Consider the following 27,930-nt stretch of genomic DNA (forward strand, 5'->3'; position numbering starts at 1 on the left):
ATTAGTGGACATAAAGAATAATGGTTTTTAACAACCTCTTACATTTTTCCATTCATCTGAAAAGCTGACCTTCGGGACCATCCCAAGAAGTATTTTTCAAACATTATCCCACCCAGCAGCACGTGAACCAGAGGCCTTGACCTTTTAGAACCCCCCAGTAGCTGGTCTGCACAGAGGGAAGCCTGACCTTGGGTAGGGGCAGTGTCAAAAGTAGAGGAAAAGCAGGAAACAGAGTGGGGAAGGAGTTGTTGGCCCAACTGGGGGCATCTGTGCCTAGGAGAAGGAACGGGGTCCTTCCTCCCAGAGGCTGCCCATGGCACCTGCGTCCTCCCAGGCACCCTGCTTGTCCCCAAGCAGGGTCCACTGTATTCTAAATGCCCCTGGCGTGTACTCCTTCCTTCTCTGCTTGTCAACACCTGCCCAGGCTCCGGGCCGATGCCACCACTCCTCCACTGCACTCTGATGTTCGCTCTGTCCTGTAAGCCACACCAGCTGATTCGAAGCCAGCTCTGATCATGCCACTCTGCTCTGTCACCCTCAATAGGCCTGCGTGGCCCTCCTGGCTCCATGATCAAGTCTCTGACACTGGGCTGCCTTTCAGGACCCTTCAGTCTCCTCGTCTCCCCAGAAACCCCTGTCTGCCATCCAAACTGCCCTTCTCCATCGCGGCCTGAGCCCCAGGCCTCCCTGTGATGGCGTGTGCCGTTTCTTCCCCCTGGGATCCCCTTGCCCTCACCATCCTGCAGACTTTCCACAAAGCTCAGCGCCTCGCGTCTGGACCATGAGATCCTGGTGGTCAGGGGCCGTGGCTCGCTCAGCCCCTGCTCTCCAGGACTGAGCCGATAGCCTGCCTCAAACCAGAGGTGTTTCTCAACTGAATGAGTATAAGATCAGGGTCAAGTGGCAACTCTTTCTCTTCTATAAAAATATCTTTGTCAGGGACAGAGCTGGTCGTTAGTTCACCCCAGGTGCCCACCAGTGGTTCTGACCAGGAGAAGCCTTTCCTCCCTCCCACGGTCTTCACAACTGTCACCTTCAGGTTTATTTTCCCCGTGGCTCAAGGCCGAAGGCAGAGCAGGCTCAGCTGGAGCCAGGCCTGAGGGGCCCTGGGTGGGCTGTGAAGAATGGTGGAGATGCAGGGAATCGGGGTCAGGAGACCAGACTTCTGCTGACAGGGAAGGAAGCAGACACTCAGCGAGGGGAGGGGCTTCCCCCATCACACACAAGCTGACGGAGACAGCCCTGAGCCCGGGGCGCGGGACTCCCAGCAGAGTCCTTTCTGTGGCCCCCTGTTGCCCCCAGTCCACCCGTGGGGAGGGACTGGACAGGGCAGGGGAGGGAGGACCCCAGGGTTCTCTTTTCAAACCTAATCTGTCCTTTCAGCTTATCACTCTGAGAACAAACCCAGATGCAGCAACTCAGAACAGACGGTTCCAGTTCACTCAGAATCAGAAGAAAGAAGATTCTAAAACGTCCACCTCAGTCACCAGCGTGAACCAAGCAAGCACATCCCGCCTAGAGGGCCTGCAGTCCGAAAACCATCGCCTGCGAATGAAGATCACAGAGGTACCCCCACAACACCGCCAGCCGGGGCCCCGTCTCCCCATTTGAATCCCTGGGCCCCGATGCAGGGGCTCAGAGCTGCCGCCCCCACCGTGTCTCCTCAAGGTCGTCCCTGTGTCACAGCTGTGCAGCCCCATCTGCTGTCATTGCGGCGGCAAGAACCAGGGGGAACGTGAGGCCCTTAGCCAGAATGTGGCAGGAGTTTCTGGCCGACCTGGCCCTGGATTCAGGCTGTCCCCAGAAAGAAGGGCGTTCTTAGAGATCTGTGAGCTTCCACATGCCGGAGTGAGTTGGAAAAGCTCAGCTGTGCACCTCCTGTGTGTCTCCTTCACCACTCTCACAGAACACTGTGGACACTCCTGGCACCAAATGTGTTGGGTGGAGGGTGTTTCCCACACCAAGCAATTTCCTGTGGCACTGATGGGGTATCTTACAATTTGGCTCAAGTCAAACACTAACTACCTGGAGACATGTCAGAGCCCGCAGGTTAAAGGCTTGCTCCCACCTCAGTTCACGAGCCAGCCACAAGGAGTAGGTCCCTGGTTACCCTCAACTTCTGACCAAGTTAATGGGAGGTCCCACGATCCTGTCCTCAGGTTCAGTTCATTTTCTAGAGCAGCTCACAGACCTCAGGGAAACACCTACGTATGTCTACCAGTTTGTTAAAGGGTGTGATAAAGGACACAGGTGAACGACTGGGTGGAAAGATACACAGGGCGAGCCCTGGGAAGGTCCGGAGCACAGGCGCTCTGCCCCGCGGGGCTGGGTGCGTGGCCTTCCCGGTGTGGGTATGGACGGCAGCCTGGCCACTCTCCGACCCTGTGCTTCCGGGGTTATTGTGGAACCTTCATCACATAGACACGATCCATTATTAAGTCCATATTCAGCCCTTCTCCTGTCTCAGGAGAATGGGGCAGGCTGAAAATCCAAGTGTCTCATCATGGCGCGGTCTACGTGATGACCGGCCCTCCTCCGGGAGCCCACCCGGAGTTGCCTCATTAAAACAGAACAGCACTCTGGTCACCCAGGAAACTATACGGGTTTCAGGAGCCCTGTGTCAGGAACCCAGGTGGCAGAGGACAAAAATCTATCTTCTGTTATTTAACAGGTGGCTTCCTCCCTGTGTAACCACCCCAGTTTGCCCTCTCCCAACACACCCCGTAATTGCCTGCGCCTGTGTGATGTCCACAGGGAGGGGGAGTGGAGAGAGACTTTCAGGGGAGAGAATTTGCTGCGGCAGACCCGCCTTTGTCCTGCAGGCCCTCAGCTGGGGCTCGAATATTGCAGGGGGGCCATAGCTGTATCGATTCCATTGTGCCCAAGCCAGTCCTCACATTCTGGACTTTCTGTACCTGGAAGGAGAAACCAAATTACCTTCCTCTGTCACCCTTTGGGCCGAGGGTTGTGACTGGGCCTGTAGTGCTCGGGACTTGTGCTTAATGCAGGAATTCTGATTCAATGTGAGGGCGAGGAACAAAGGGCCATGTGTAGGTTAGGACACTGGCTAAGTCACCTTGACGAAGAGGCCCCAAAATAAAGTGCCCCCCCAAATACACATTTATTTCTCTCCCACCTAACAGTGCTAAGGAGAGAGGTCCAGGTGGGCGGGCAGCTCTGCTCCCCGACTTGTTGCCGATGGGTCTCCTTCCCTCTTGCTGTCTGCTGCGTCCCATGCGCCGTGTTCCTGGCAGCACAGTCAAAGCCTGTGGAGGGCAGGCCCTCTTCTCAGTCCTAGGAAGGAAAGAGAAAGGAAGTCCGTGCAGGCGATCCCTTTACTGATACAAAATTGTACACATTTGGGGTTTGCTCCAGTTACCCTGACAGAGAACTTACACATACTTAGCCACGGGGAGGAGGGGAAATGTAGTCACTAGCTAAGAGTCCCAGGAAAGAAGTGAGACATAGGGTTGTCAGATTAGATATAGGATGCCTAGTTCAATTTTAGTTTCAAACAACCCGTCGTATTCTTAGTGGAAGTATGTCCCATACAATATTTGGGATATACTTATTCTTAAAAATGATTCCTTATTATGTGGAATTCAGTGTGAGTGAGCATTCTGTCTTCTCCGTTGTTTGTCTGGCAGTCCCTCCTATGAGGGGCTCGCAGTGGTGCGCCACCAGGGTCTCCACCCAGCTGTCTGTGCCTCTGAAGCTGGCTCTTAGAACGGGCAGCCCTCCGTCAGCCGCCGCCCGAGCAGAGTAGGAAAGGTGTCTATCCCTTGGCTTGCACCTGCACGCCCCAGCAGTGAAGGGTGCACTCCCTGCACGCCCCAGCAGTGAAGGGTGCACTCCCTGCACGCCCCAGCAGTGAAAGGGGCACTCCCTGCACGCCCCAGCAGTGAAAGGGGCACTCCCTGCACACCCCAGCAGTGAAGGGTGCACTCCCTGCACGCCCCAGCAGTGAAAGGGGCACTCCCTGCACGCCCCAGCAGTGAAGGGTGCACTCCCTGCACGCCCCAGCAGTGAAAGGGGCACTCCCTGCACGCCCCAGCAGTGAAGGGTGCACTCCCTGCACGCCCCAGCAGTGAAGGGTGCACTCCCTGCACGCCCCAGCAGTGAAGGGGGCACTCCCTGCACGCCCCAGCAGTGAAGGGGGCACTCCCTGCACGCCCCAGCAGTGAAGGGTGCACTCCCTGCACGCCCCAGCAGTGAAGGGTGCACTCCCTGCACGCCCCAGCAGTGAAGGGTGCACTCCCTGCACGCCCCAGCAGTGAAGAGTGCACTCCCTGCACGCCCCAGCAGTGAAGGGTGCACTCCCTGCACGCCCCAGCAGTGAAGGGTGCACTCCCTGCACGCCCCAGCAGTGAAGGGTGCACTCCCTGCACGCCCCAGCAGTGAAGGGTGCACTCCCTGCACGCCCCAGCAGTGAAAGGGGCACTCCCTGCACGCCCCAGCAGTGAAGGGTGCACTCCCTGCACGCCCCAGCAGTGAAAGGGGCACTCCCTGCACGCCCCAGCAGTGAAGGGTGCACTCCCTGCACGCCCCAGCAGTGAAGGGTGCACTCCCTGCACGCCCCAGCAGTGAAGGGGGCACTCCCTGCACGCCCCAGCAGTGAAAGGGGCACTCCCTGCACGCCCCAGCAGTGAAGGGTGCACTCCCTGCACGCCCCAGCAGTGAAGGGGGCACTCCCTGCACGCCCCAGCAGTGAAGGGGGCACTCCCTGCACGCCCCAGCAGTGAAGGGGGCACTCCCTGCACGCCCCAGCAGTGAAGGGGGCACTCCCTGCACGCCCTAGCAGTGAAGGGGGCACTCCCTGCACGCCCCAGCAGTGAAGGGTGCACTCCCTGCACGCCCCAGCAGTGAAAGGGGCACTCCCTGCACGCCCCAGCAGTGAAAGGGGCACTCCCTGCACGCCCCAGCAGTGAAAGGGGCACTCCCTGCACGCCCCAGCAGTGAAAGGGGCACTCCCTGCACGCCCCAGCAGTGAAGGGGGCACTCCCTGCACGCCCCAGCAGTGAAAGGGGCACTCCCTGCACGCCCCAGCAGTGAAGGGTGCACTCCCTGCACGCCCCAGCAGTGAAGGGGGCACTCCCTGCACGCCCCAGCAGTGAAGGGGGCACTCCCTGCACGCCCCAGCAGTGAAGGGGGCACTCCCTGCACGCCCCAGCAGTGAAGGGGGCACTCCCTGCACGCCCCAGCAGTGAAAGGGGCACTCCCTGCACGCCCCAGCAGTGAAAGGGGCACTCCCTGCACGCCCCAGCAGTGAAGGGTGCACTCCCTGCACGCCCCAGCAGTGAAGGGTGCACTCCCTGCACGCCCCAGCAGTGAAGGGTGCACTCCCTGCACGCCCCAGCAGTGAAGGGTGCACTCCCTGCACGCCCCAGCAGTGAAAGGGGCACTCCCTGCACGCCCCAGCAGTGAAGGGTGCACTCCCTGCACGCCCCAGCAGTGAAGGGTGCACTCCCTGCACGCCCCAGCAGTGAAGGGTGCACTCCCTGCACGCCCCAGCAGTGAAAGGGGCACTCCCTGCACGCCCCAGCAGTGAAGGGTGCACTCCCTGCACGCCCCAGCAGTGAAGGGTGCACTCCCTGCACGCCCCAGCAGTGAAGGGTGCACTCCCTGCACGCCCCAGCAGTGAAAGGGGCACTCCCTGCACGCCCCAGCAGTGAAAGGGGCACTCCCTGCAAGCCCCAGCAGTGAAAGGGGCACTCCCTGCACGCCCCAGCAGTGAAGGGTGCACTCCCTGCACGCCCCAGCAGTGAAAGGGGCACTCCCTGCACGCCCCAGCAGTGAAGGGTGCACTCCCTGCACGCCCCAGCAGTGAAGGGTGCACTCCCTGCACGCCCCAGCAGTGAAAGGGGCACTCCCTGCACGCCCCAGCAGTGAAGGGTGCACTCCCTGCACGCCCCAGCAGTGAAAGGGGCACTCCCTGCACGCCCCAGCAGTGAAAGGGGCACTCCCTGCATGCCCCAGCAGTGAAAGGGGCACTCCCTGCACGCCCCAGCAGTGAAAGGGGCACTCCCTGCATGCCCCAGCAGTGAAAGGGGCACTCCCTGCACGCCCCAGCAGTGAAGGGTGCACTCCCTGCACGCCCCAGCAGTGAAAGGGGCACTCCCTGCACACCCCAGCAGTGAAAGGGGCACTCCCTGCACGCCCCAGCAGTGAAGGGTGCACTCCCTGCACGCCCCAGCAGTGAAAGGGGCACTCCCTGCACGCCCCAGCAGTGAAGGGGGCACTCCCTGCACGCCCCAGCAGTGAAGGGTGCACTCCCTGCACGCCCCAGCAGTGAAAGGGGCACTCCCTGCACGCCCCAGCAGTGAAAGGGGCACTCCCTGCACGCCCCAGCAGTGAAGGGTGCACTCCCTGCACGCCCCAGCAGTGAAAGGGGCACTCCCTGCACGCCCCAGCAGTGAAAGGGGCACTCCCTGCACGCCCCAGCAGTGAAAGGGGCACTCCCTGCACGCCCCAGCAGTGAAAGGGGCACTCCCTGCATGCCCCAGCAGTGAAGAGTGCACTCGCTTTAAGAAACCCGCAGCCCCAGCCACTGTCTAAACCCCTCAAGTGCTGCCTTGCTTTTCCTGGAACTGAGTCACAATAGCCTCCTAATGCTTCCACCCTTTGATCCTAGCCTTGCCCTCTGAGTCACACAGGAAAAGGTAGCTCTCTCCTCCTCCACATGGAAACTCTTTGTTAAACAGTTTAGGGCTGTGCTCTTGACAACACTTTACAGTTTGTGTGATCCCCTCCCTTATATTGTAGTAGGGTGCTCACTCCCTCCCCAGCTGCTGTCTACTCCCCGGTTCACACACATTCCCCAGACTTCTCAGGGACCGAGCTGCCAGGGCCTTGCATCCGATTGTTATGTGAACTGAGGGTGGCCGGGCTCTGCTCTGAGTCTCTGAGACAGTCAGTGTGAGGCTCCAAGCTGACTAGTCCTGCAGATCCCTTCCACCCCCAAACCAATAATAATAATTACAGTAATATTATTATAGTAGCAGGTTACTCTTATTATATGTCAAACACTGGACTACACTTTTATTGTATTACCTCATTTAATCTTCACGAGAACCCTGTGAGCTAGGTACTATTATTACCCCATTCTACAGATGAAGGAACTGAGACTCAGTTCCCTCCAGCCAGTACACAGCCAGTAGGGAGCAGCCCTGGGCTTGCCCCAGGGTGTGTCCAGCTTCAGAGCCTGTGCTGTGACACTCTCCCCCCCCCCCGCCAGCACCCACTCCCCAGGACGCTCCAGTGCAGTGGGAGTCAACCTGGTCCCTACCGCCCACTAGTGGGTGTTCCAGCTTTCATTGTGGGTGGTAGTGGAGCAACCAAAGTATAAATAAAAAGATAGATTGAACTATAGTAAGTTGTTTTATAAAGATTTATTCCACCAAACTTAGCGAAAATCCGAAATAAAGTACTTGGTAAGTAATTATTATTATATGCTTTACCTTGCTGTAACTCTGCTTTATAAATTTTATCAAGTAAAATTACTTCCCTACTTTATAAATCACCATTACTGTGGAACTGGTGGGCGGTTAGAAAATTTTACTACTAACAGAGATACAAAAGTGGGCGGTAGGTTTAAAAAGGTTGACTACCCCTGCTCCAGTGCAAAGCCCAGGCCCCTCTAATCACAGCCTCTCCTGGAGCAGGAGCTGGCGGGCGCCTTCTTGTGTCTTCCCCAGCAGCAGCCCCTCTGGCTCGCAGTGCCCTCCCAAAGCGAGCCCGAGGTCCAGCCTGTGACCCTGTGAGCCGCTTCTTGGCTCTCCAGGCCTGGCTGCCAGGGCTGAGGCAGGGCTGGGCCGGTGCTCTGACTTAGCTGCAACCTTTGTCTTCTAGCTGGATAAAGACTTGGAAGAGGTCACCATGCAGCTGCAGGACACGCCAGAAAAGACCACCTACATTAAACAGAACCATTACCAAGAGCTCAACGACATCCTCAACCTGGGGAACTTCACCGAGAGCACGGGTAAGAGGAGGTGGAGCCCCTGGCATGGGGTCCTGCGTATCAGACACCAGCCATCAACTTTCCATTGCACAGATGAGAAACTGAGGTCAGAGAGGGGCGGGGATGGTCTGAGGCCACACAAGCAGAGCTGAAGGATCTGAAACCCACGTCTCTGGCCACAGTTCAGTGTCCATCTGGGGCCCCACCCTGCCTGGAGCTGGGGCTTCTGTTCCTCAGACCCGTGGGCTCCAGCGGCTCCCTTACACACATGGCCAGTGTTCCCAGTGCCCAGCAGGGGACACATCATTCCTAGCAGGTAGACCGCCCATGCTTCTCCCAGCACTCCTCAGCTTCCCATGCGCCTCATCAACGCACAGGAATGGTCAGTAGATGTGCAGGACGTTCAGGCTGCCCAGCCACCTGGGCAATGCAAGCGGGAGTAACACAGGCCATTTTGCCGACATTTCAGCACAATTTTAGAAGATTGCCAGTGTTGGTAAGAGTGTGTGGAAATGAGCATTCTCCTGCAATGTTTTGGAAGCCAGTCTGGCACTCTCCAAATGTCAGATGTGAAACCTCTCGACCTGGCAATTCCACCAGCCGGCACCTGCCCTGGGAAACACTCCCACGTGGACAAAGATGCAGACACGTGCTGTTCATCACAATGTTATTTTTAAGGGAGAAAAACTGGAATTAACTTAAATGATCACTACCTGGGGTAGTTTCATTAATTATTATACAACCGAACAAGGCACAGAATTCAGCTATTAAAAAGTGAGGTGGATCTATTTGTGCAGATCTGGCAAGATCTCCAAGTGTAAATGTAAGATGAAAGCCAGCATTATGATACATACAGATGCATATGTGTGTGCATAAGTGCCGTTTTTAAAAGATTTGGAAGAGTAAACAACTAATAGTTAACGGTATTCACCTGTGTGGAAGGAACCTGTATGTGCAGACAGTGGGTGGAAAGGGAATCCTTTACATTTCATTTTATACATTTCTCTTTTGTTTGCATTTTGACATTAGCATATATTCATTTTTGTTATAAAATTAATTTTAAGTTAATGAAAAATCTTGATTTTTTTATTCTTATTACATAAGTAATAAGTATTCTTTTTATAAAATTAATATATAAAATTATAATTAATTTTATTATAGTATATAATTAATTAATATAGTATAAAAGCAATATTATATACTTAATTTATAAGATCAATTGTTAAGAACTTAAATTGAGGTAAGTAACGAAAAAAATGTCAAAAATAAAAATTATTCTTAATAATTTCAGTATCTAGAAAAGGTGGGCATTTCAAATTAGTGGGGAAATGAATTACTCAGCAAATTTCATTAGGATAAATGGGTAGCCCTTTGGAAAAAAAGTTAGATCCTTACCTCACACTTGAAACAAAAATCCAAGTGGATAAACGATTTAAATATAAAAGATAAAACCATGAATATACTAGAAGAAAGCATAGAAGAATTTATTTTATAATCTCAGAGGAGGAAAAGCCCTTTTTTAAGTTTGATGCAGAATACAGAAGCCACAAAAGAAAAGGTTGGCAAATTGAGCTGCAAAAGAAATAATATATATTAACAGTGCAAAAGCCATCATAAGTATGGTCAACAAAGTAAGCCAAAAAATATTATAACTCAGGTAGCAAACTTATTTCCTTATATATAGGGAAAAATTGTATGTAATTGTATATAAAATATATGCAGTGTAATTATATGAAAATTAATCAGAAAAAGACCAACAACCTAAAAGGAAAATGGGCAAGAGAGTCCTTATAAAAGCCAAACAGGTGGTTCTCATGCTTAGGAAAAGATGCTCAGTCTTGCTCCTCATTAAAGGAGCGCAGATTAAAAAGAGTGTGTGCCATGACATCATTCCCACATATAAGACTGGCAAAGTTCAGGGGTCAAAAAGTTGCCCAGATTGGAAGGAGACAGGTGGGAAATGGGCATTCTCAAAGACTGCTGGTTGAAATAGAAATTGTTTTGACCACCAGTTCCACTTCTAGAAGTTATCCTAAGGATATACGGGCAGCTGTCATTATTCATAGCACTTATGATTTATGAAGTCATTGCGAAATGTGAATTCAGGAATCCTGAACCCCGCTACTCTTAGGGAAAGTACAGAATTAGGTTCCTGCAAGCCTCTTGCAGGTTGACGTTTTTGTCAAGAGATCAGTACAAAACTTTGTTTTGTGTGTGTTTCTGTTGAAAGACACCTTGTGTAATATGTATCGTTGATTCATTTACACTGAACTCACAGGCAGTAGCACCATCACTGACGCCTGAATAAATACATGTGGTTTCTCCAGGCACATCACAGCTTAGGACCACTAAACAGCCCTTCAGCATACAGTCAGGAACCATTTTTAACAGCGAAATCACCAACACAAAGCACAAAAATGTGAAAAACGTGGCCCTAGATAGACTTAAAAAAGAACACTTATAGAATGAGAGCTGAAACAGTTGGGAATGTGCACATGTTGGGCAACTCAAAGTTTTCGATACTTTCTGTGTGTGTCAGCAAATGACGTCAAAAGCATCTCGAGTATTGATTTAGGGGTTACAAGTAAATTTTAATGCATAGGAAAGTTTACAAATACAGAATCCATGAATAAGGAGAATTGTCTGTACTCACGTGGGTGTAAAATAACATGTATAAAGTTGCCCAATACAGGGAAGAAAAACAAAACAGAAAACATTTATGACCCTCTCCAAAGGAATCCAAATCTCTCAGCAGGGGACAGCTTTTTGTATTTTATATTTCTTTAAATCTCCCCAGGTGTCTGCAGCACCGAGAGGACTGAAAGCATCTACATCAGCATGTTCTGTGGTTACACAGTGTTTCTTTGAACAAAGGCCCCAGACATACATTTTAGCATGTATCTAATCCGTTATTACTCCAAAGATCAGGGTTAGTTCCAAGTTTTCGATATTGTAAACAGTACTGATTTGAACATCTTATATGTCTCTTCACACAGATCCTTAATTATTTCCTGAGGATAATTCCCGGAATTGGAAATTCTGAGCCAAAGATATATGCACTTTCTATAGTGTTGGATGCTTATTGACTGTGCCCTTCAGAAAGATTTATATAATACCCACCACCACCACCGCCGCCAGAAGTTTACTATTATTATTCCTTTCAATTCTTGGAAAACATACCGTGGAGCTTTTTCTTTGTCACCATGTCCCTATGTAGTGAAAAGGGCCTTCAGGTTAGAACCTCTAATGTGTAAGTTAGGTAGCCTACATTGGTTGATCCGGTCCCCCCACCCCTTTCTTGGAGAGGAGGGCACAAGGCAGGCCACACACATCTGCAGCACGACACACCGTCCCTGGGCGAAGCTTCTGGGCTCCCTGCCTTGCTCCCAGGAGGGCTGCTGAGGAGGCCAGGGCTTGCCTTAGAGGATGCACAGGGATGCTGGGCTCTTTTGCATTCTCTCTCCTGGGACAGCATCCTAAAAAGACTGCATTGTCAAGTTTTTTATTTTATTTTATTTTATTTATTCATTTTAGAAAGAAGAGAGAGAGGGAGAGAGAGGAGAGAGATAGAGAGAGAAGGGGGGGAGGAGCAGGAAGCATCAACTCCCATATGTGCCTTGACCAGGCAAGCCCAGGGTTTCAAACCGGCAACCTCAGCATTTCCAGGTCGACGCTTTATCCACTGCGCCATCACAGGTCAGGCTGCATTGTCAAGTTTTAAAAATCAAGTTAATATAATGTGTTGTAATACTGTTGTTTTGCATTCAGATGGGGGAAAGGCCATTTTAAAAAATCACCTCGATCAAAATCCCCAGCTGCAGTGGAACACAACAGAGCCCTCACGAACATGCAAAGATCCTATAGAAGATATAAACTCCCCAGAACAGTAAGTACCTTCTCCTTGAGACTTATTGCCAAAGAGCACGTGACTCCTACAGGACAGCTTACAGTCTGCACCGTGTTTTCTCGTGCATTATTTTATCGGAACTCCACAGCAATCCTGTGATGCAGGTCAGATGACAATGCTCATTTTACAGGTGAGACTTAACATCATCCAAAAAAGGGAGGTGACTTGTCAAAGCTCACCCAGTTGCTAAGTGCAGGAGATAGGATTTGAACTCCGGTCTGTCCAGTATCAAATTCCATGTTCTCCGTTGTAGCACACTGCCTTTGTTATGTATTAAATTTAATCTTGCTAGGTGCGTTTATTTAACCATGTTTTACTGAGACCTACTATGTATCAGACACAGCAGTGAAGAAAAAAGACAAAAATCTGTCTAGTAAGACAATACCTTAATTTAAAAAGCAACACCTAGTATGTTAAGTGCTAGATGCTTTGGAGATAAATAAAGCAGGGAAGGGGGTGAGGAGTAGTTGAGACAGGGTGGTCAGAGAAGGCTCCACGAGAAGGCAACATCTAAGCAAAGACCTGGACATCCCAGTGTGCTTTGTTCCCACCGGTACTTTTTGATTCTTCCCAGCTCACAGCAGATTGGAAAAGAGAGATTAGAAATGTTAGCCCTGCATGTTGGCTCCTGGGAAGTGACAGGCAGTGAGGACCCAGCAAAAACAGCTGAATCACTAACTGCCGTGTCATCTGGGGCCCGTCAGTGTTAGAGCTAATAGCCGCTCAACCCAATTAGCTCCAAGGCTCTCCTCCCCCTGAGCATTCTTCCCTGACCCTGCTCCTCTCAAGCAGGACCCTGTGCACTTCCATAGCTATTCATGGCACCTGATAAATGGGTGCTTTAACTTTCATCTTTTTATGTCAGTTATTTGAGGAACTAACTGGCTTACACTCCAGAACAATTACTAATGGCTACGTGGCATGCATCAGCGGCTTGCCTATCGGGTCCCTCCATTAGTGTGCCCGCACCTTGACGGTAAGGTATGGCTCCTTCACATGTCCCTGGGACTGAACACAGGTTCAAGCTTTGAGTATGTTCCTGGTGTCTGTTGAATGAGTGAAAATCTAAACAGGATCCCAGCAGAGAGCAGAGTTCTACAGTTCTGACAACCAGACAGGTACCCACCTTGCCCAGGTAGATGGCCCTGCTGGGAATGCTGGGACAGAGCACCTGTTCCCAGGTCAGAGCTTATTCTTCGGCTCCCTTTCCCTGGCTTCTGCCAACACCGTCTTGCCTTAGGAATCGATCAGAACTGCCATTACGCAGAGTCAACTTTAATTTCAAAATGAGATCTCCAACACCCTTATCTCATGAGCACTTATGAAGTATCTTTTGGGAGAAGCCCTTCTGTCCAACAGGTCCTTAGGGAGTGGGGCAGCCCTGCATCTGTCCCCATCATCTCAGCTCCCCACCAATGCCCTTCTTACAGTCTAGGGCAGCGGTTCTCAACCTGTGGGTCGCGACCCCGGCGGGGGTCGAACGACCAAAACACAGGGGTCGCCTAAAGCCACTGGTCTAGGGTACAACCTATTGGGAGGAGACAGCCCCTGTGAACTGATTGGCCTCCCCCACAAAGCTCTGTGGTTTAACAGAAGCAAGAGTCCTACCTTGCTTTGCTTCTGGCTGTGTTTCCATAAGCAAAGTTCCATAAACTCATCTTTATAATGGAAATAATGCTTTGGCCTACTGGATTTTTGTGAAGATCCAGGGTTTGTCCCACCTGCACGGCCAAGCACTGGGAACACAGAAGGGCTAAGATTACAAGGACCATAACATCCCAGCTGCCGTGGACAAGTGCACAGAGCGCCGCTGAGCAGAGCACGGGCAGCGGCCAGGGCACAATTTCCCCCACATCAGCCTCCATGACCTGCCAGCCACTGTGAAGTTCCCAGGAGGTGTGGCAGTGAGAAGGGAGTCGGGGCAGCTCCCTTGCGCTCCGCCCCTGCGTCCCTCTTACAGGCCCGGCCCTGGCTCTGGTTCTTCAGGCTGAGGTCTCAGAAGTTTACTGTGGGCTCTGGGGGCTTCGAGAAGAAGGAGCTACCTCTCTGAGGGAGTTAGCACAAAGAGGGTGACATTTGAACTGGATCTTGAAGGAAGAGCAGCTCATCAGATCAGGAAGTAAACAAGGGCACTTCCCGTGGGGGGAATAGGTTCACAAAGGCACGTTGAGTGGCCATGAGCGGTGTTCTAGGGAAACTAGCTGCCAGAGGGTAGGGTTTTCATAGAGAAGAGTAGAAGAGTCAACTGGAGAATCTACCAAGAGACAGATCTTAGAGAACCCTGAGTGTCCCATCATGCTAGTCACCACAGGAGCCGAAATACCAAAAAGGAACCTATTTGAACTGGCCCAGCAGGAAGGGCTGAGGTCCTGGGCAAGGCAGGGGAGGCAGAGCCAATGGGGAAGGAAAAATCAGCTGGGAAACCTTAAGGGGATGGAGCCCAAAGCCAAGCCCATGTGGAGGCTTGCAAGAATAGAGTGAAAACTATGTTTGCAGCAAATCCCTGTTGGAAGGGCAAAGCCTTGTCCTTAAGAATCACTGGAAGCTCAAGAAGCATCCTCCTTGCTTATCGGCTCCCTGGCTATTCCCAGGGCAGTAATTGGCATGGGTAAGCCTGCATTAAATGCCTGCTAGACGGGTGAATGGTTAGGTGATAGGATGCACAGATCTCGAATTCAGAGAAAACTGTGCTCCTGCCAGCAGCCTTTTAGCCAAAGCAAGTCCAAGGAACTTTCTGGTGAGCAGCCATATAGCCTTCACTAACACTCCTCCCTCTCTCTCCCTCTCCCTGCCACAGCATCCAGCGCCGGCTGTCCCTCCAGCTCCCCATCCTCCACCACGCCTACCTCCCGTCCATCGGAGGCGTGGACGCCAGCTGCGCCAGCCCCTGCGTCAGCCCCACCGCCAGCCCCCGCCACAGACATGTGCCGCCCTCCTTCCGAGTTATGGTGTCGGGCCTGTAAGGGTGGTAGGCCTGGGGCCGGGGTCTCCCTCATGACGGAACCACACAGAGCAGGGGTGTCTGCTGTAGGAACACCGTCGGATCTGGCTGCAGAGAAACTGGGCACCACGGCTGGCCTCGCGGGACGGCTGGGACGGCACTCAGGTGGACAGGGCGGGCGCGCTCGGCACCTGGCCTCGCGCCTTATTTGTGAAGTTTTTATTCTTTCACGAAGAAGAGGCATGGAAATGACTTCTTCCTTAATGTTTGCAAACAGGAAGAACTGGGATATTTGCAACTTTGAGGGGGAAAAAAACATCCTGGACAAGGAAAGAGTCACTAGAACTCCAGCTAGAAGTCACTGAACAGCCTTGGGAAGAGAAAGGGCTTCTGGAGAAGCGGCCTCTGCCTCTGCAAACACGTCACTGGCTGGGCCCCCAGGCCAGCCCTTGCCCCTCTGGGGAAGGCGGTGGGCAGGGCAGCCAGGCCCCCAGCTGCCAGTCCGGCCAGCCCTGGCTTCCTGCACAGGAGCCGGCAGGGAGGCCGCCAGGCGCACGCAGCTCAGCAGCCGGCAACCCGGGGCCGGGGTGTGGGAGCAGGCTGACTCGCATGCCTCCCGGTGGGACCTGACTCTCTGATAAATGCCACACATTAACACAATAACACCCATTCTGGACCGTGGGGATTTAGGGCACGTCACTGCAGACATGCTCTGCAGCATTCACCGACAGTCGGTCATGCATCCTCCACGTTGGCCATGTCCTTGTGTTTGTATCAGGTGTTCCCGGTAATAAGGGGACCACCTGAGCTAATCATGGAATGTCTGTTCCCAGCATACACAAATCAGAAAGATTGTGCACTTTAACCTCTCTCATCAGCGCCCAAGGGCTCGCCAGGTCGTTGTTGTTTTTTTCTTTCCCACTGACTTTGTTTCTGACCAAAGTGAATCATGGGCATTCTTCTAGAAGACGTCCCTGTAGTCGTAGGGGAAAGAGTTGCTAGCTGAGGGCTTCCCTCAGCTTCCAGAAGGCAGCCTTCAGTCCAGACAAGCCGGTGAGCTGTGCCCATGGGGGTCCCAAGGGTGATCAGTCAGCACTCTGATTCTCCTTCATAAGATCACTCTTCCCGTTTAGTTGAGCCTCGAAGAGCACCGGCCTGAGAGTAAGACGGACCTGGGTTCAAGGCTACTCCGCTGCTGACAGCCTCCATGATCTTGGGCAAGTCACTAGTGTCTCTCTGAGCCTCAGTTTCCCCTCTCTAACAAGTTGGGGTTGAAAAAAACACCCATCCTGCCTACCTCACAGGGTCATGCTGAGGATCAAAACTCGATCTCATGCAGGAAAGCTTCATCCCAAACAGTGAAACGGCCCTGACCCGTGAGATACCAGGATGACCATGCCCTTCGGCCCTCACAGCAGCAGGGGAGTGGCCCAGAGGGGCTCCCAGCACAGTCCTCTCCCAGGATCAGCCGGCGGAAGAGAGGCTCCCTACGACGACTTTTGTGACATTCCTAGACAGGTTCATTCTTTGCTAAAGAAAGGCCTGAATGACAATGTCCAGGACGTCTGCACAACCGAGCAGTCGCTCACTCCCTAAAGAAACCAATGGCAGCTTCCACAGGCAGGCAATAATCTCTTCCCAGACCACTGAAGTCAGGAATATGCTGCTGTCACCACCAGGCTCCGACAAAAAGGGCCCGCGGGAATCTTACAACATTTCAGAACACCCTGTTTCACGTAGCATAGCTTTCCTTCCCCCTCCCCCCAAAGAGAGGTTATGGAGGTACTGTAGCTTTTAGGGAAAAAAAAATGTCAACACATCACGTGACTTCAAGTTGAAGTCATTGTCCGTTGAGGCACTAAAAATCAGTGTTGTCACTCACTGTGTATTACCAGTATTTACTTGCTTTCTTGATTTCACCAAAATCAGATTTAATTTAAAGGGCCACATTAATTTTTCAAAGAGAAAGAGATAGTTCATTGTACATAATGTATACACACACACACAAAATAAAATACCTGTAGAAATATTATTCCAGCATAGCAGGAAAAAAAAAAAAGAAACAAAAGTATTGGACAGTCGGTGGTGCGTGTGTGCGTCTGTAGCCCATCGTGACCCGAGCGTGCGCCGTCTCCTAGGTTAACCCACAAAGTACATTCTCCGTCTTGATACTGTAGGTTCACCCATTTTTTTAAGTTTCCCTGCAAATAACAAGACCCACAGAAGTGACTCTAGCTATTTAACGGTCTGTCCTTTTATACGCAGCCAACACACCGTACATTTCCAAAAAGGCTCCAGCCTGAAGGTGTTTTCCAGTGACGTTAGTGCACAAACGCTTTAATTAGACTGGAACTGCCAGAATCCAATGTAAATGAGGAGTTTCTCCTGCCCCTACTGCATGGTATCAATTTTTAATAAATTGTTGCAAATTTGTTTTTATGAATAAAAGGGAGAAAACTGTGGTCTTTCATGCCTACTCTGAAGCCCCAAATGCAGGTCATTTCGGGCCATAGTCCTCTGCCCAGAAACTCCAGGGATGGCTCTGGGGTCGCCAGCTCAGCACTGTCCCTTCCTTCAGAAGCTGCCCTCTCCTGCCTTCTGGTGGCAGTATCGGAGCTGCCTGGTTACCATGCGACCCGTCTTCTGGGTCTCCGCACAGGTGGGGAGTCCAGAGTGGGAGCGGCCGTGAGCTGGGCCAGGACGTCCCTTCCCCGGGACGCCTCTGTGTCGGGAAGCACACTCGGCCACAGAGGAGAAACGTAAAGCCAACACAGACAGAGAAAGGACCAAGAGATGGGCTCTGACGGTGTCAGTCCCTGGACAGCTGTCCCTGAAGGCCGACAGTGCCCGGAGGGAGCCTTCCTGTGCTGGACGTACGGGCCCTCCTTGGCCCCTCAGTTCCTTCAGCGAATTGCCCTTTTTGTCCGGGTTTGTTCAGTTCTCATCACTTGCAACCAAAAAGTTCCTGACTAATCGAGCAGCCTCACTGCCCCCACCCCAGCCCAGACACCCCCTCCAGGCCTTGACCACCTGTGAGAGTTGGCCCCATGCTCCTTTCCAGCCTCGTTACCCACCTCCCCCTGGACCCCACAGACTGTTAGCCCTTCCTCCACCATGCTGGGCTCTCAGCCCGCAGCTCCATCCCAGATTCCCCCCACTCTTCAAGGTCCGAACATGAAACCCCCCCTTCCTGTTTTCTCTGCTGAGGGTGCTGTCCCTGTCATGGTGCTGCGTGCTGAGGGTGCTGTCCCAGTCATGGTGCTGCCTGCTGAGGGTGCTGTCCCTGTCATGGTGCTGCGTGCATGGTCACCCTGGCCCTCCTCCCCACCCCAGACCGTGAGCTGCCCGAGGATGGGGGTCACACCCACTTCCGCGATGTTCCGCCCAGCACCGGGCCCTCCGATTAGCTCGGAACAGGCTTCGGCAGAATTGAACATCGTGGCTGAGGCGTGTCCGTATTGGCCGTTGGGTCTGGAACACTGAGCAAGGGCAAAGAGGCCAAAGCAGGCTGGGGAGACCCGAGGCCACGTCACTGGGTGCCGGCCCCAGAAGCAGGGACACGAGACCCACACACTTCACCGAAAGGCTGGTCCCAGGCTGGAGCGTTCTGGTGCCCCAGACCCTCAGTGGTGAGCCTGCTGAGGAGCAGCCTCCAGACCCCAGCCCCGGGACAGCTCTGCTCCCTGCCACCTTTCATACAGCCCTCCAAATGGGATGTAGGCTATTTAAGGATGGGAGACAAGGAGGAGAGTGCCCAAGGGCACCTTGTGAGTCACGGCAAAGGCGGGAGGAACAGAATCCTGATTGGTCTTCTTCCTCAACCTGTGTTAGACTCAGAAATTAAGAGCTAAGAAAGACCTTAGAGGCTTTGTCCAAGGTCAAGCAGAAGGTCCTGAGAGGGCAGGCACAGAACCCAGATGTCCTGGCTTTGAGACGCCTGCTCTTTTAGCTCCAGTCCGTTTCCTCGTACCTGACCCAGAACCACAGGTAGAAGGAACAGCCGTGGTGGGGAGACATTATGACACGGGGACATTTTCTGCTGCCTCAGATTCCTAAGAGATCTCCCAATTTCCTCAATAAATATGGAATCAACTGATGAAAATGCTTGACCTCGACTCTTAGTGTGTCTGAAAAGAAGAAATGCTCAAAAGATTAAAGAATATCCTCATTACCATCATCACTAATGCTCCTCATGTCTTGCTTGGCTTTGAGGAACAGCATGTGTTAACTGAAACCTAGAGGAAGGGCCCAGGTAGCAGTGTTTCCCTTTGGTCTTTTCTAAAGGGTTCTCTTTGTCTCCCTTTGGTTATGAGTGGCTCATTCCTGAGGTAAAAGAAAGACCGTTTCCCAGACTCAAAGAGAGGCATTCTTGAGTTGAAGGCTTTTAAGGAAACCTGCCTGGGGGGTCTCCGCACCCTGTGCTGTGAAGAAAATCCTGGGATCAGCTTTGAGGGAGAGTGGGAAGAGGTTTCTAGAAACAGCGAGCCATGGCCCTGGCTGGTTGGCTCAGTGGTAGAGTGTTGGCCCAGCATGTGGATTCCCAGTCAGGATACACATGAGAAGTGACCATCTGCTTCTCCACCCCTCCCCCTTCTCTCTTCCTCTTTCCCTCTCTCTCTCTTCTTCTCCTGCAGCCATGACTTGATTGGTTGGAGCGCATTGGCCCCAGGCACTGAGGATGACTCCATGGACCCTCTGCCTCAGGCACTAAAAATAGCTCAGTTGCAGGCATGGCCCCAGATGGGCAGAGAATTGTCCTCAGACGGGGGTTGCCGGGTGAATCCCAGTCAAGGTGTATGTGGGAGTCTGTCTCTGTAACTCCCTATTTTCACTTGGAAAAGAAGAAAAAAATAGGAAAAAGAAAAGAAAGAAAGAGCGAGCCTGAGGCACCAGCCTGAGACCTGACCCTGCAGGTGTTCCCTGTGCTCAGCAGTTTCTTCTCTGTAAGGATCCTCCTGGATCCAGAGCTAAAGCCTAGAAGCCGGTGGTGGGAAGAAGAAGTGGTGCTGGGTTTTTAGAAAAATGTTAAACAGGACTGGTGGCCACTGGATAACTACCCTGCCTGTCCAGCCTGGTTCCTGCCCCTCCTCTGGAAACACAATCTGGAAAGGCCGGCCTTTCTCTTCTCCCTGGACACAGGGATTGGCTCAGAAATATGTTCATTGCCTAAGCTCGGCCAACCAGAGCCCTTCATAGGGTGTCCTGCCAGAATTTTCAGGAGGTCCGAAATCTTGTCCTCCGCCTGAAAAGAAATGAAAAGAAGGAAACTGAGTTCTGGTGACATCATTTAGGCTCAGGACCAGAAATGCCTAAAGATACATCTGCCCTTGATCCTATTGGTTTTGAGCTAATGTGTCTCTTTGTCTGGTTACAGAGTAGGGTTTCTGTCACTTAAAACCAAAAGAAATCTGTGAGAATTGGGTTCATTTTTGTCCAAAACTTTTGAGAAGTCTGCCCTCCTCCCTTCCCCTCATTTTGAGGAGACATTGGGAGATATTTTCCTGTTCCCGTACACATCACTGAGTAGAGAGGGTGAGTAAGGAGGCTGGGGGGCCCAAGAGCCCCGGAAGCTAAAGAAGGGTCAGTGGGCCAGGCTGAGGGCCAGAGGACTGGCACCGAGCTGTGCCCCCAGGAAGGGCCCTGGGTCTGTTCTGCACCCTCAGTCCCCCGCCTGTCCCCTGCCTCCTTGGCTGGTCATACCTGGGTGGCCCTGAGGAGCAGGGTCTATGAGATCGGGGACAGTAAATGGTTAGCACTCTCTCTGAAAGAAAAATTAGTCCCTCCCCCACCTCTAACCCACACTTGAAACCCCTGGCAAGTGTCCCAGGCTCACTCAGTCATGCCTGGTCTGCCCTTGGGTGGCCTTGAGTGGGTCCTGCCTGGAGATAGTAATTCACTGGCTGGTGCTGCCAGGTTTCACTTCTGAAAGCCCCAAGCCCCCCAGGGGGCCCACTAAGCCCCGCCCTTTGTCTGGACCTGTGCTGGGCCCCAGGGGAACAGCTGTGAACAGAACACAGGTCTCAAGAAGCTCATAGACGAATAGGGAGATCGGTGCATAAAGAGAACATAGCATGTGATAAGCACCTAGCTCAGCATGGGGCGCCAGAGAATGATTCCCGGGGAGCGTAACCGCCATACAGTGCTGGCTTCATGGGCGTGTGACATGTATAGTTGCTTACAAGAGTCCCATGTTTGATTTAACCTTCTGCTGTTGCTGTTTTGAAGTATGTAATAACTTTGAACAAGGGGCCCAATATTGTCATTTTGTACTAAGCCCGATGGATTAGGTACCATTCCTATACCTAGACCTGCAGCTGAGTAGGAGCTAGCCAGGATAAGAGGGAAGAGAAAAGCTCAGGGAAGAAACTGGAAGTCAACTCCTATAGGACGCATGTGCCTGCTGGGGCTGCTCTAGCTTCTTCCAAGGTCAGCTGGGTTGTCAGGTGTTAAGCATTTACACCAGGAGCCACATGGCCTCAGGTACCTGAATGATCAGACACCTCACATCCTCTCTGTGTGATGACGTGGGTCATAACCCACCCACACTCTTCAGCCTGGGTGCAGGTGTCCACTTCCCCATGGTTCTGGCCATGTGCCCTCAGATGACTCAATTGAGCTGGTCCTACATCTGTAAAAAGGACGTGATACCCCATCCAGGGGCTCATGTAGGTGAAAGTGCTTTATAAGCGCTAAGCTGGTATTCTGTTCCCTGACGAGCAGACTGTAAGTGAACAGCTTCAATAATGCCGTGGGGCAGCCCCCTTAGCCCCCTAATCTGACAACAGAACGCATGTCAGGTAGGAAACTGTTAGGGAAATATCTTGACACACTCCATGGGGGGTTTTGGAGGGAGGTGAGATTCTGGACACAAGGCTACAAAAGAGACAGGGCAACAATTCTGTTAGAAAGGACTAGAAATTTGGGAGTGCAAGGAGAACAGTGAGAGAGGAGGGAAGCCATGCTCAAGTGACATGGCATTGTGGCCAAAAGCCTTTCAGAACAGAGGTGCCAAACATTTGATTTTAAGTCTTTTGTGTAGCTGTGAAGTAAACCCTCTCCTTTCCTGCATTTCACCGACCCCGGCCCTGCAAAATGTCCCTAAGATGCAGAGGGAAAATGCGCTCCTGCACAGGTAGGAACGTGGGCCGCGGGTGATGGCGACCCCTCAGCCCCCGGAAACCGGCAGGAGCGTTGGAAAGGCACTGGAATGGGAAGTGCAGATTAATCCCTTCTAGATCTCACTAGGCTGCATCACCTTTGCTGACATCCGGGTTATGTATATAACAGGAGACATTTTTATCCCAGAGAGCCATGAATGTCAAAGATCTTGAATGCAAAGGTAGAAATATCAGAAAGCAAGACCAGAAAGAACACCATGGTCACCTAGATCACAAAGCAAAGGCACAGCTTTGGAGCGGGGTGAAACTGGAGAAGCTGCCCGCCTGCAGATTCTGGTGCTGCTAAGGAGCTGTCAGCTGGCCGTCTTTGCTTTCAAGGTCGGGGCTGCTCTCTCTGCTCTGTGGAACGTCCACCAGCCCGTTACTGGAGCGATCTAGCACACACGGGGAATTAGGGCTCTGAGCCAAGAGGAAACACATTTGATGTTTTTTCCCCATCTGAATTCCAATTCACAAGACCCAGGGCAGTGTTCCTTGAACCTGGAAACTGTAGGAATACTTTTTCATACACAGTGTTGATTTCAATTGTTTCTTACGAAGCAAGTGACCTAAATATGTTCAAACTAGATAGAACACATGTGTACATCCTTCCTATAAAAGTCAAACAAATTTATAAGTTAAATGCAAACAAAATGACAAAACCAATAAAAAACGTATTAACAACATTGATTTAATGGGATAAATGAGCTCTTGCTGAAAAAATAAATTGCAGCTCGGGACGCGAGCACAGCACCAACTGCTCCCGGGCACGTTCCTTTGAATTCAGGCTGCCTGGTGTGATGACTCAATTATCACACTGCTTTCCTTTATTTAAACTACTGTGAAAACTTCATTTAGTCAGCAGGCCATGATGTCACTTGGCCTTCACTCAGCTCTAACACATCACTTCTCTGTTCAATCCACCTTTGCTTTATTTCTCATGAGCCGTTGACTGTCATGGGGCCGTCCAGATAACACACACAAATCAAACGGTGATTGAGTGCTGATGCTCATTAAACACTGGCTGAGTGCTTTGCAAGCGTAATCTCATTCAGATCTCACTGGAGCCGCAGGGTAGGAATGATCGTTGCTGCCCTTTTGCAACTGAAGATGCTCAGGCACAGAGTGGGTGCCAGCCTGGGTCATGCAGCGGGAGCGTGGGGTGGGGATCCGAACACGGCGGTCGGACTCTGGAGTGCACCCTCCTTACCACTTCCCTGCACTGAGCGCACCCTCCTTACCACTTCCCTGCACTGAGCACACCCTCCTTACCACTTCCCTGCACTGAGCGCACCCTCCTTACCACTTCCCTGCACTGCCTCATCATAGGTAGCTGGGTTCAGATGACCTAGAAGGTGCCTATTTAATATATTTTAGGTTATCTTAAAATGAAAACACATTTTTTTAATGTATAGATTTTCACACCTCAGATTCATCTGTGGCATCACCTGAGTCTGTAAACCCAGTCTGTGCACCTCTGGCCCAGGCAATGGGAGAGCAGGGAGCCCTCACTGAAGCCCAGGCCAGCCAGCAGCGTGGAAGAAGCTGTACAGAAACACAGCTCTGCCCAAGTTGCCCGTATCAGCCCATCCTGCACCCCTGTCCACTGAATCCGGAGCATGCAGGCCTTCAGGATCTGGCAGATAGAAGGATCCTGCTGGCATCCCAGGGCAGGAGAAGCAAGAGAGAACATGCTCACTAAACTGGGGGGATTGCCAGTCCCAGATAGACTGTGCATTGCTTAGAAATGACCAGGCTGGCAAAAACTGGAAAATACCCAAATGCTATCAATTGTAGGACAGGAAATAAAATATAGATAGATGATAGATGATAGATAGATAGATAGATAGATAATAGATATAGATATATAGATATGTAGATATGTAGATATATAGATATATAGATACATAGATATAGATCTATAATGCAGTATATTCACAGAGTGAAATATTATACCACAGTGAGAATAGGAAAAAAACTAAAATTATATGTGACAATATGAATGAATCTAAAAAACATGTAGAATGAAAGAAGCCAGACATAAAAGAGGATGCACTGTAAGATTCCATTAATAAAAAGTCCAAAAAAAAAAAGCAAAACTAATCTATCAGACATCAGAACAGTAATTACCCTTGGTGAGGAAGATGATATGAGGAGGGCTTCTGGGTGCTGGCAGTGTTCTGGTTCTTTTTTTTTTTTTTTTTTTTTACAGAGACAGAGTGAGAGTCAGAGAAGGGGATAGATAGGGACAGACAGACAGGAACGGAGAGAGATGAGAAGCATTAATCATCAGTTTTTCGTTGCGACACCTTTTTTGTTCATTGATTGCTTTCTCATATGTGCCTTGACCGTGGGCCTTCAGCAGACTGAGTAACCCCTTGCTTGAGCCAGTGACCTAGGGCTCAAGCTGGTGAGCTTTGCTCAAACCAAATGAGCCTGTGCTCAAGCTGGCGACTTCGGGGTCTCGAACCTGGGTCTTCCACATCCCAGTCTGACGCTCTATCCACTGTGCCACCGCCCGGTCAGGCAATGTTCTGGTTCTTGATCTGAGCACTGGTTACAGGCTTGTGCTCACTTCATAAAAATTCTTTGAGGCCTGACCTGTGGTGGCGCAGTGGATAAAGCATCGACCTGGAATGCTGAGGTCACTGGTTCAAAACCCTGGTCTTGCCTAGTCAAGGCACATATGGGAGTTGATGCTTCCTGCTCCTCCCCCTGTTCTCTCTCTATCTCTCCCTCTCTCTCTCTCTCCCCTCTCTCTCTAATAAAAATGAATAAATAAAATCTAAAAAAGTAAATAAATAAAAAAAATTCTTTGAGCTGACTCATGACTTGTGATAATACAGGTATATATGTACATATATACATATATTCACACATTTTTTATATCTACACATCTAAAAATATAAATATGTATATATATATTTATATATACACATTTATATAAAATCACATATATGATAGCACCCTGGCCAGATGGGTCAGTGGATAGTCTTCCCTATGAACCAGAGATCATGTGGCCAATCCTTGGTCAGGGCACATACGAGAAGCAATAGTACACAACTAAAATGGAACAGCTGGGTGAAACAGTGAGTTGATGCTTTCTTTCTCTCTCTCTCTCTTTCTCTCTCTCTCTCTCTCTCAAATCAATGGAAAAAAATTTTAATGTTAAAAAACTCACACATCATTAGTATATACCTCAATAAAAATGCCTTTTCCTTGGCAGTAAAAAAAAAATGCATTAGGCTCTATGAAGATTCTGTATTATAAAGACAAACAACATACAACAAGCTAAGACTGAACACACTTTTGGAAAGGATTTCCTGAAGGAAACAGAAGTAAATGCCAAATCTCATCACTCTAGGCTTGAGCAAAATTAGTAAAACCTGGTTTCTATGAGACAAGAGATTATATAGATATATTGATGAGACATTGGGCTGAAGAGAAAAGAAGAAAACGTAGGGAAGGAAGGAGGAGGAAGGCAGTGTCAGAAACCCTCTAATTTCACCCCTTCCCTCTCCCAGTTTCTTGCTGCAATAATCCCCCAACCCCAACAGGGGGGAATCCGCATACTGTCTCCCCCGCTACCAACCCCCATCAAGGGTAACCACATGCCAAGCACATGCTTTACAGCGTTTAGTTATAGAATCTTGAATAAAAATAAGAGAGTTTGTGCAGTGATGTGGGTCAAATGAATGTTCGCAGGTTCCCTGCTAGCTCATAGAACCTATGATTCCTAGAACTCTTATTAATTCTAGTAGCTAACACTTAACTCAGTGCTTCTATGGGCCAGACACTGAGTAAGCATTTTATGTGGCTTATCTCATATAATCATGTAATAACACCACCAAGTAGGTACTATGATTATCCTCAGCTATACAGGTGAAGAAACTCAGACACAGAAAGGCTAAGTAACTTGTCCAAGGTTATACATCTAGTGATTATGGAGCCGGAATTCAAATCCAGAGAGTCTACAAAGACACTGGAGAAGAAGTGATGAGGGTATCACCAAGATTTGATACTTAATTTCTCATGAGAATTTTCTCTTTCCACCTGTTCAATAATGTTGCTACATTTCTTACCAAACATACCAAGAACATAAAACATGAAAGTCTAGTTTTTTATTTTATTTAGTTATTTTATCTCTGGCTTATAAATTTGTGAAAATTAAACTAAAAATATTCCCCTATGTTATTTGACTCTTTAAAACAATAAGTAAAAGTAATTTTAAGCAAGTTTCCTTGGGATTAAAAGTTCCTTTTGCAGAACCTAATTTACATTCAGAATTCAAAATGAAACGTAAACTAGGAACAGGGTTTAATGTATGCACTACCAGGTCATTTCTTCCTTGAGTCTCTAAACGCTGTAAAACATGTGCTCGGTGTGTGGAACTGAATTTCCATTACGCTCAGTCATGCAAACTTTGACTGATGTAGTGGGCATTTGTTACAATGATCCCGCTAGGTAGCTGGAGAGTCAGTTTTGACCTTCAAGATCATGTTTTATTGCAAAATAAAACATTTTCTGTTTACCCGATTCAGTATTTTATAGGAAAGCTCCCGATGAGAACCCTATTTGCAAATGACTTGTGGGTTTAAATGAACGTAATTCCTTTACACATTATGTATTTGAAAGTCATATGTCAAACAAACATTAATTCTTTGGGCTTATTATCAATTGAAAATAATGTTACTCAAAAATAAGGAACCCAGCCCTGGCCGGTTGGCTCAGCGGTAGAGCGTCGGCCTGGCGTGCGGAGGACCCGGGTTCGATTCCCGGCCAGGGCACATAGGAGAAGCGCCCATTTGCTTCTCTACCCCCGCCCCCTCCTTCCTCTCTGTCTCTCTCTTCCCCTCCCGCAGCCAAGGCTCCATTGGAGCAAAGATGGCCCGGGCGCTGGGGATGGCTCCTTGGCCTCTGCCCCAGGCGCTGGAGTGGCTCTGGTCGCGGCAGAGCGACGCCCCGGAGGGGCAGAGCATCGCCCCTTGGTGGGCAGAGCGTCGCCCCTGGTGGGCCTGCCGGGTGGATCCCGGTCGGGCGCATGCGGGAGTCTGTCTGACTGTCTCTCCCCGTTTCCAGCTTCAGAAAAAATACAAAAAATAAAATAAAATAAGTAACCCTGGCCGATTGGTTCAGTGGTAGAGCGTCAGCCTGGCAGGTGGAAGTCTGGGGTTTGATTCCCGGTCAGGACACACAGGAGAAGCACCCATCTGCTTCTCCACCCTTCCCCCTCTCGCTTCTCTCTCTCTCTCTGTCTTCTCCTCCCCTCCTGCAGCCATGGCTTGATTGGAGCGAGTTGATCCCAGGTGCTGAGGATGGCTCCATAGCCTCTGCCCTCAGGTGCTAAAAAGGCTCCAGTTGCAATGGAGCAAGGGTCCCAGATGGGCAGAGCATCGCCCCCTGGTGGGCTTTCCAGGTGGATCCCGGTCAGGGTGCTTGAGGGAGTCTGTCTCTCTGCCTGCCTCCCCTCCTCTCACAAAAAATTTTTTTTAAAAAAAGTGTGTTAGAAAGTATATGATGATGTTTTAAGGACCAGAAAGCCTAAAATTTTTAAAAATATATATTTTCAATAAGACTGAACTCTTCCCTTAATAAGAGAACTAAAATTATCCCATAGTAAGAGAAAGTAAAAATTTGACATGGAAGACAGCTCCAAATAAATTATAACGTTCATTAGTGCATGTAATAAACCTTTATTGAACACAAAGAAACATGATTTTGTTGATAGAAGATCTGTTTCTCTTGCCTTCACTAAATAAATGGGTTGAAGGAATAGGTAAAATATGCTGTTATTAAAGATTTCAAGTTATTAACCTGCCTATTTGGAATATGTAGTGGGAGGACGGGTATTATTCCCTGGTGCCTCTTTCAAGTCCTCTGACAAAGGAGCTTGGGAACACCTGATATACCCAAGGGCAGTACACCACAAAGGCCACAAGGTGTCACTTTCCGACAGCTTCTTGCTTTA

At 50.5% G+C, this 27,930-nt stretch overlaps 1 protein-coding gene across 1 annotated transcript in view; it reads left to right on the forward strand.

The window, feature by feature from the left end:
• The window catches only part of GABBR2 (gamma-aminobutyric acid type B receptor subunit 2), a 394,966-nt gene extending 377,699 nt beyond the window's left edge, over positions 1-17,267 (forward strand). Inside the window, exons 16-19 of the mRNA XM_066256664.1 lie at positions 1,384-1,566; positions 7,849-7,978; positions 11,726-11,843; positions 14,662-17,267. Coding sequence (XP_066112761.1) covers positions 1,384-1,566; positions 7,849-7,978; positions 11,726-11,843; positions 14,662-14,827 — 597 coding nt within the window. The 3' untranslated portion in view covers positions 14,828-17,267. The remainder of the gene's footprint in view (positions 1-1,383; positions 1,567-7,848; positions 7,979-11,725; positions 11,844-14,661) is intronic.
• Positions 17,268-27,930: the final 10,663 nt, after the last annotated feature.

The sequence above is a fragment of the Saccopteryx bilineata genome, chromosome 2 (genome assembly GCF_036850765.1).
Source record: "Saccopteryx bilineata isolate mSacBil1 chromosome 2, mSacBil1_pri_phased_curated, whole genome shotgun sequence".
NCBI lineage: Eukaryota > Metazoa > Chordata > Mammalia > Chiroptera > Emballonuridae > Saccopteryx > Saccopteryx bilineata.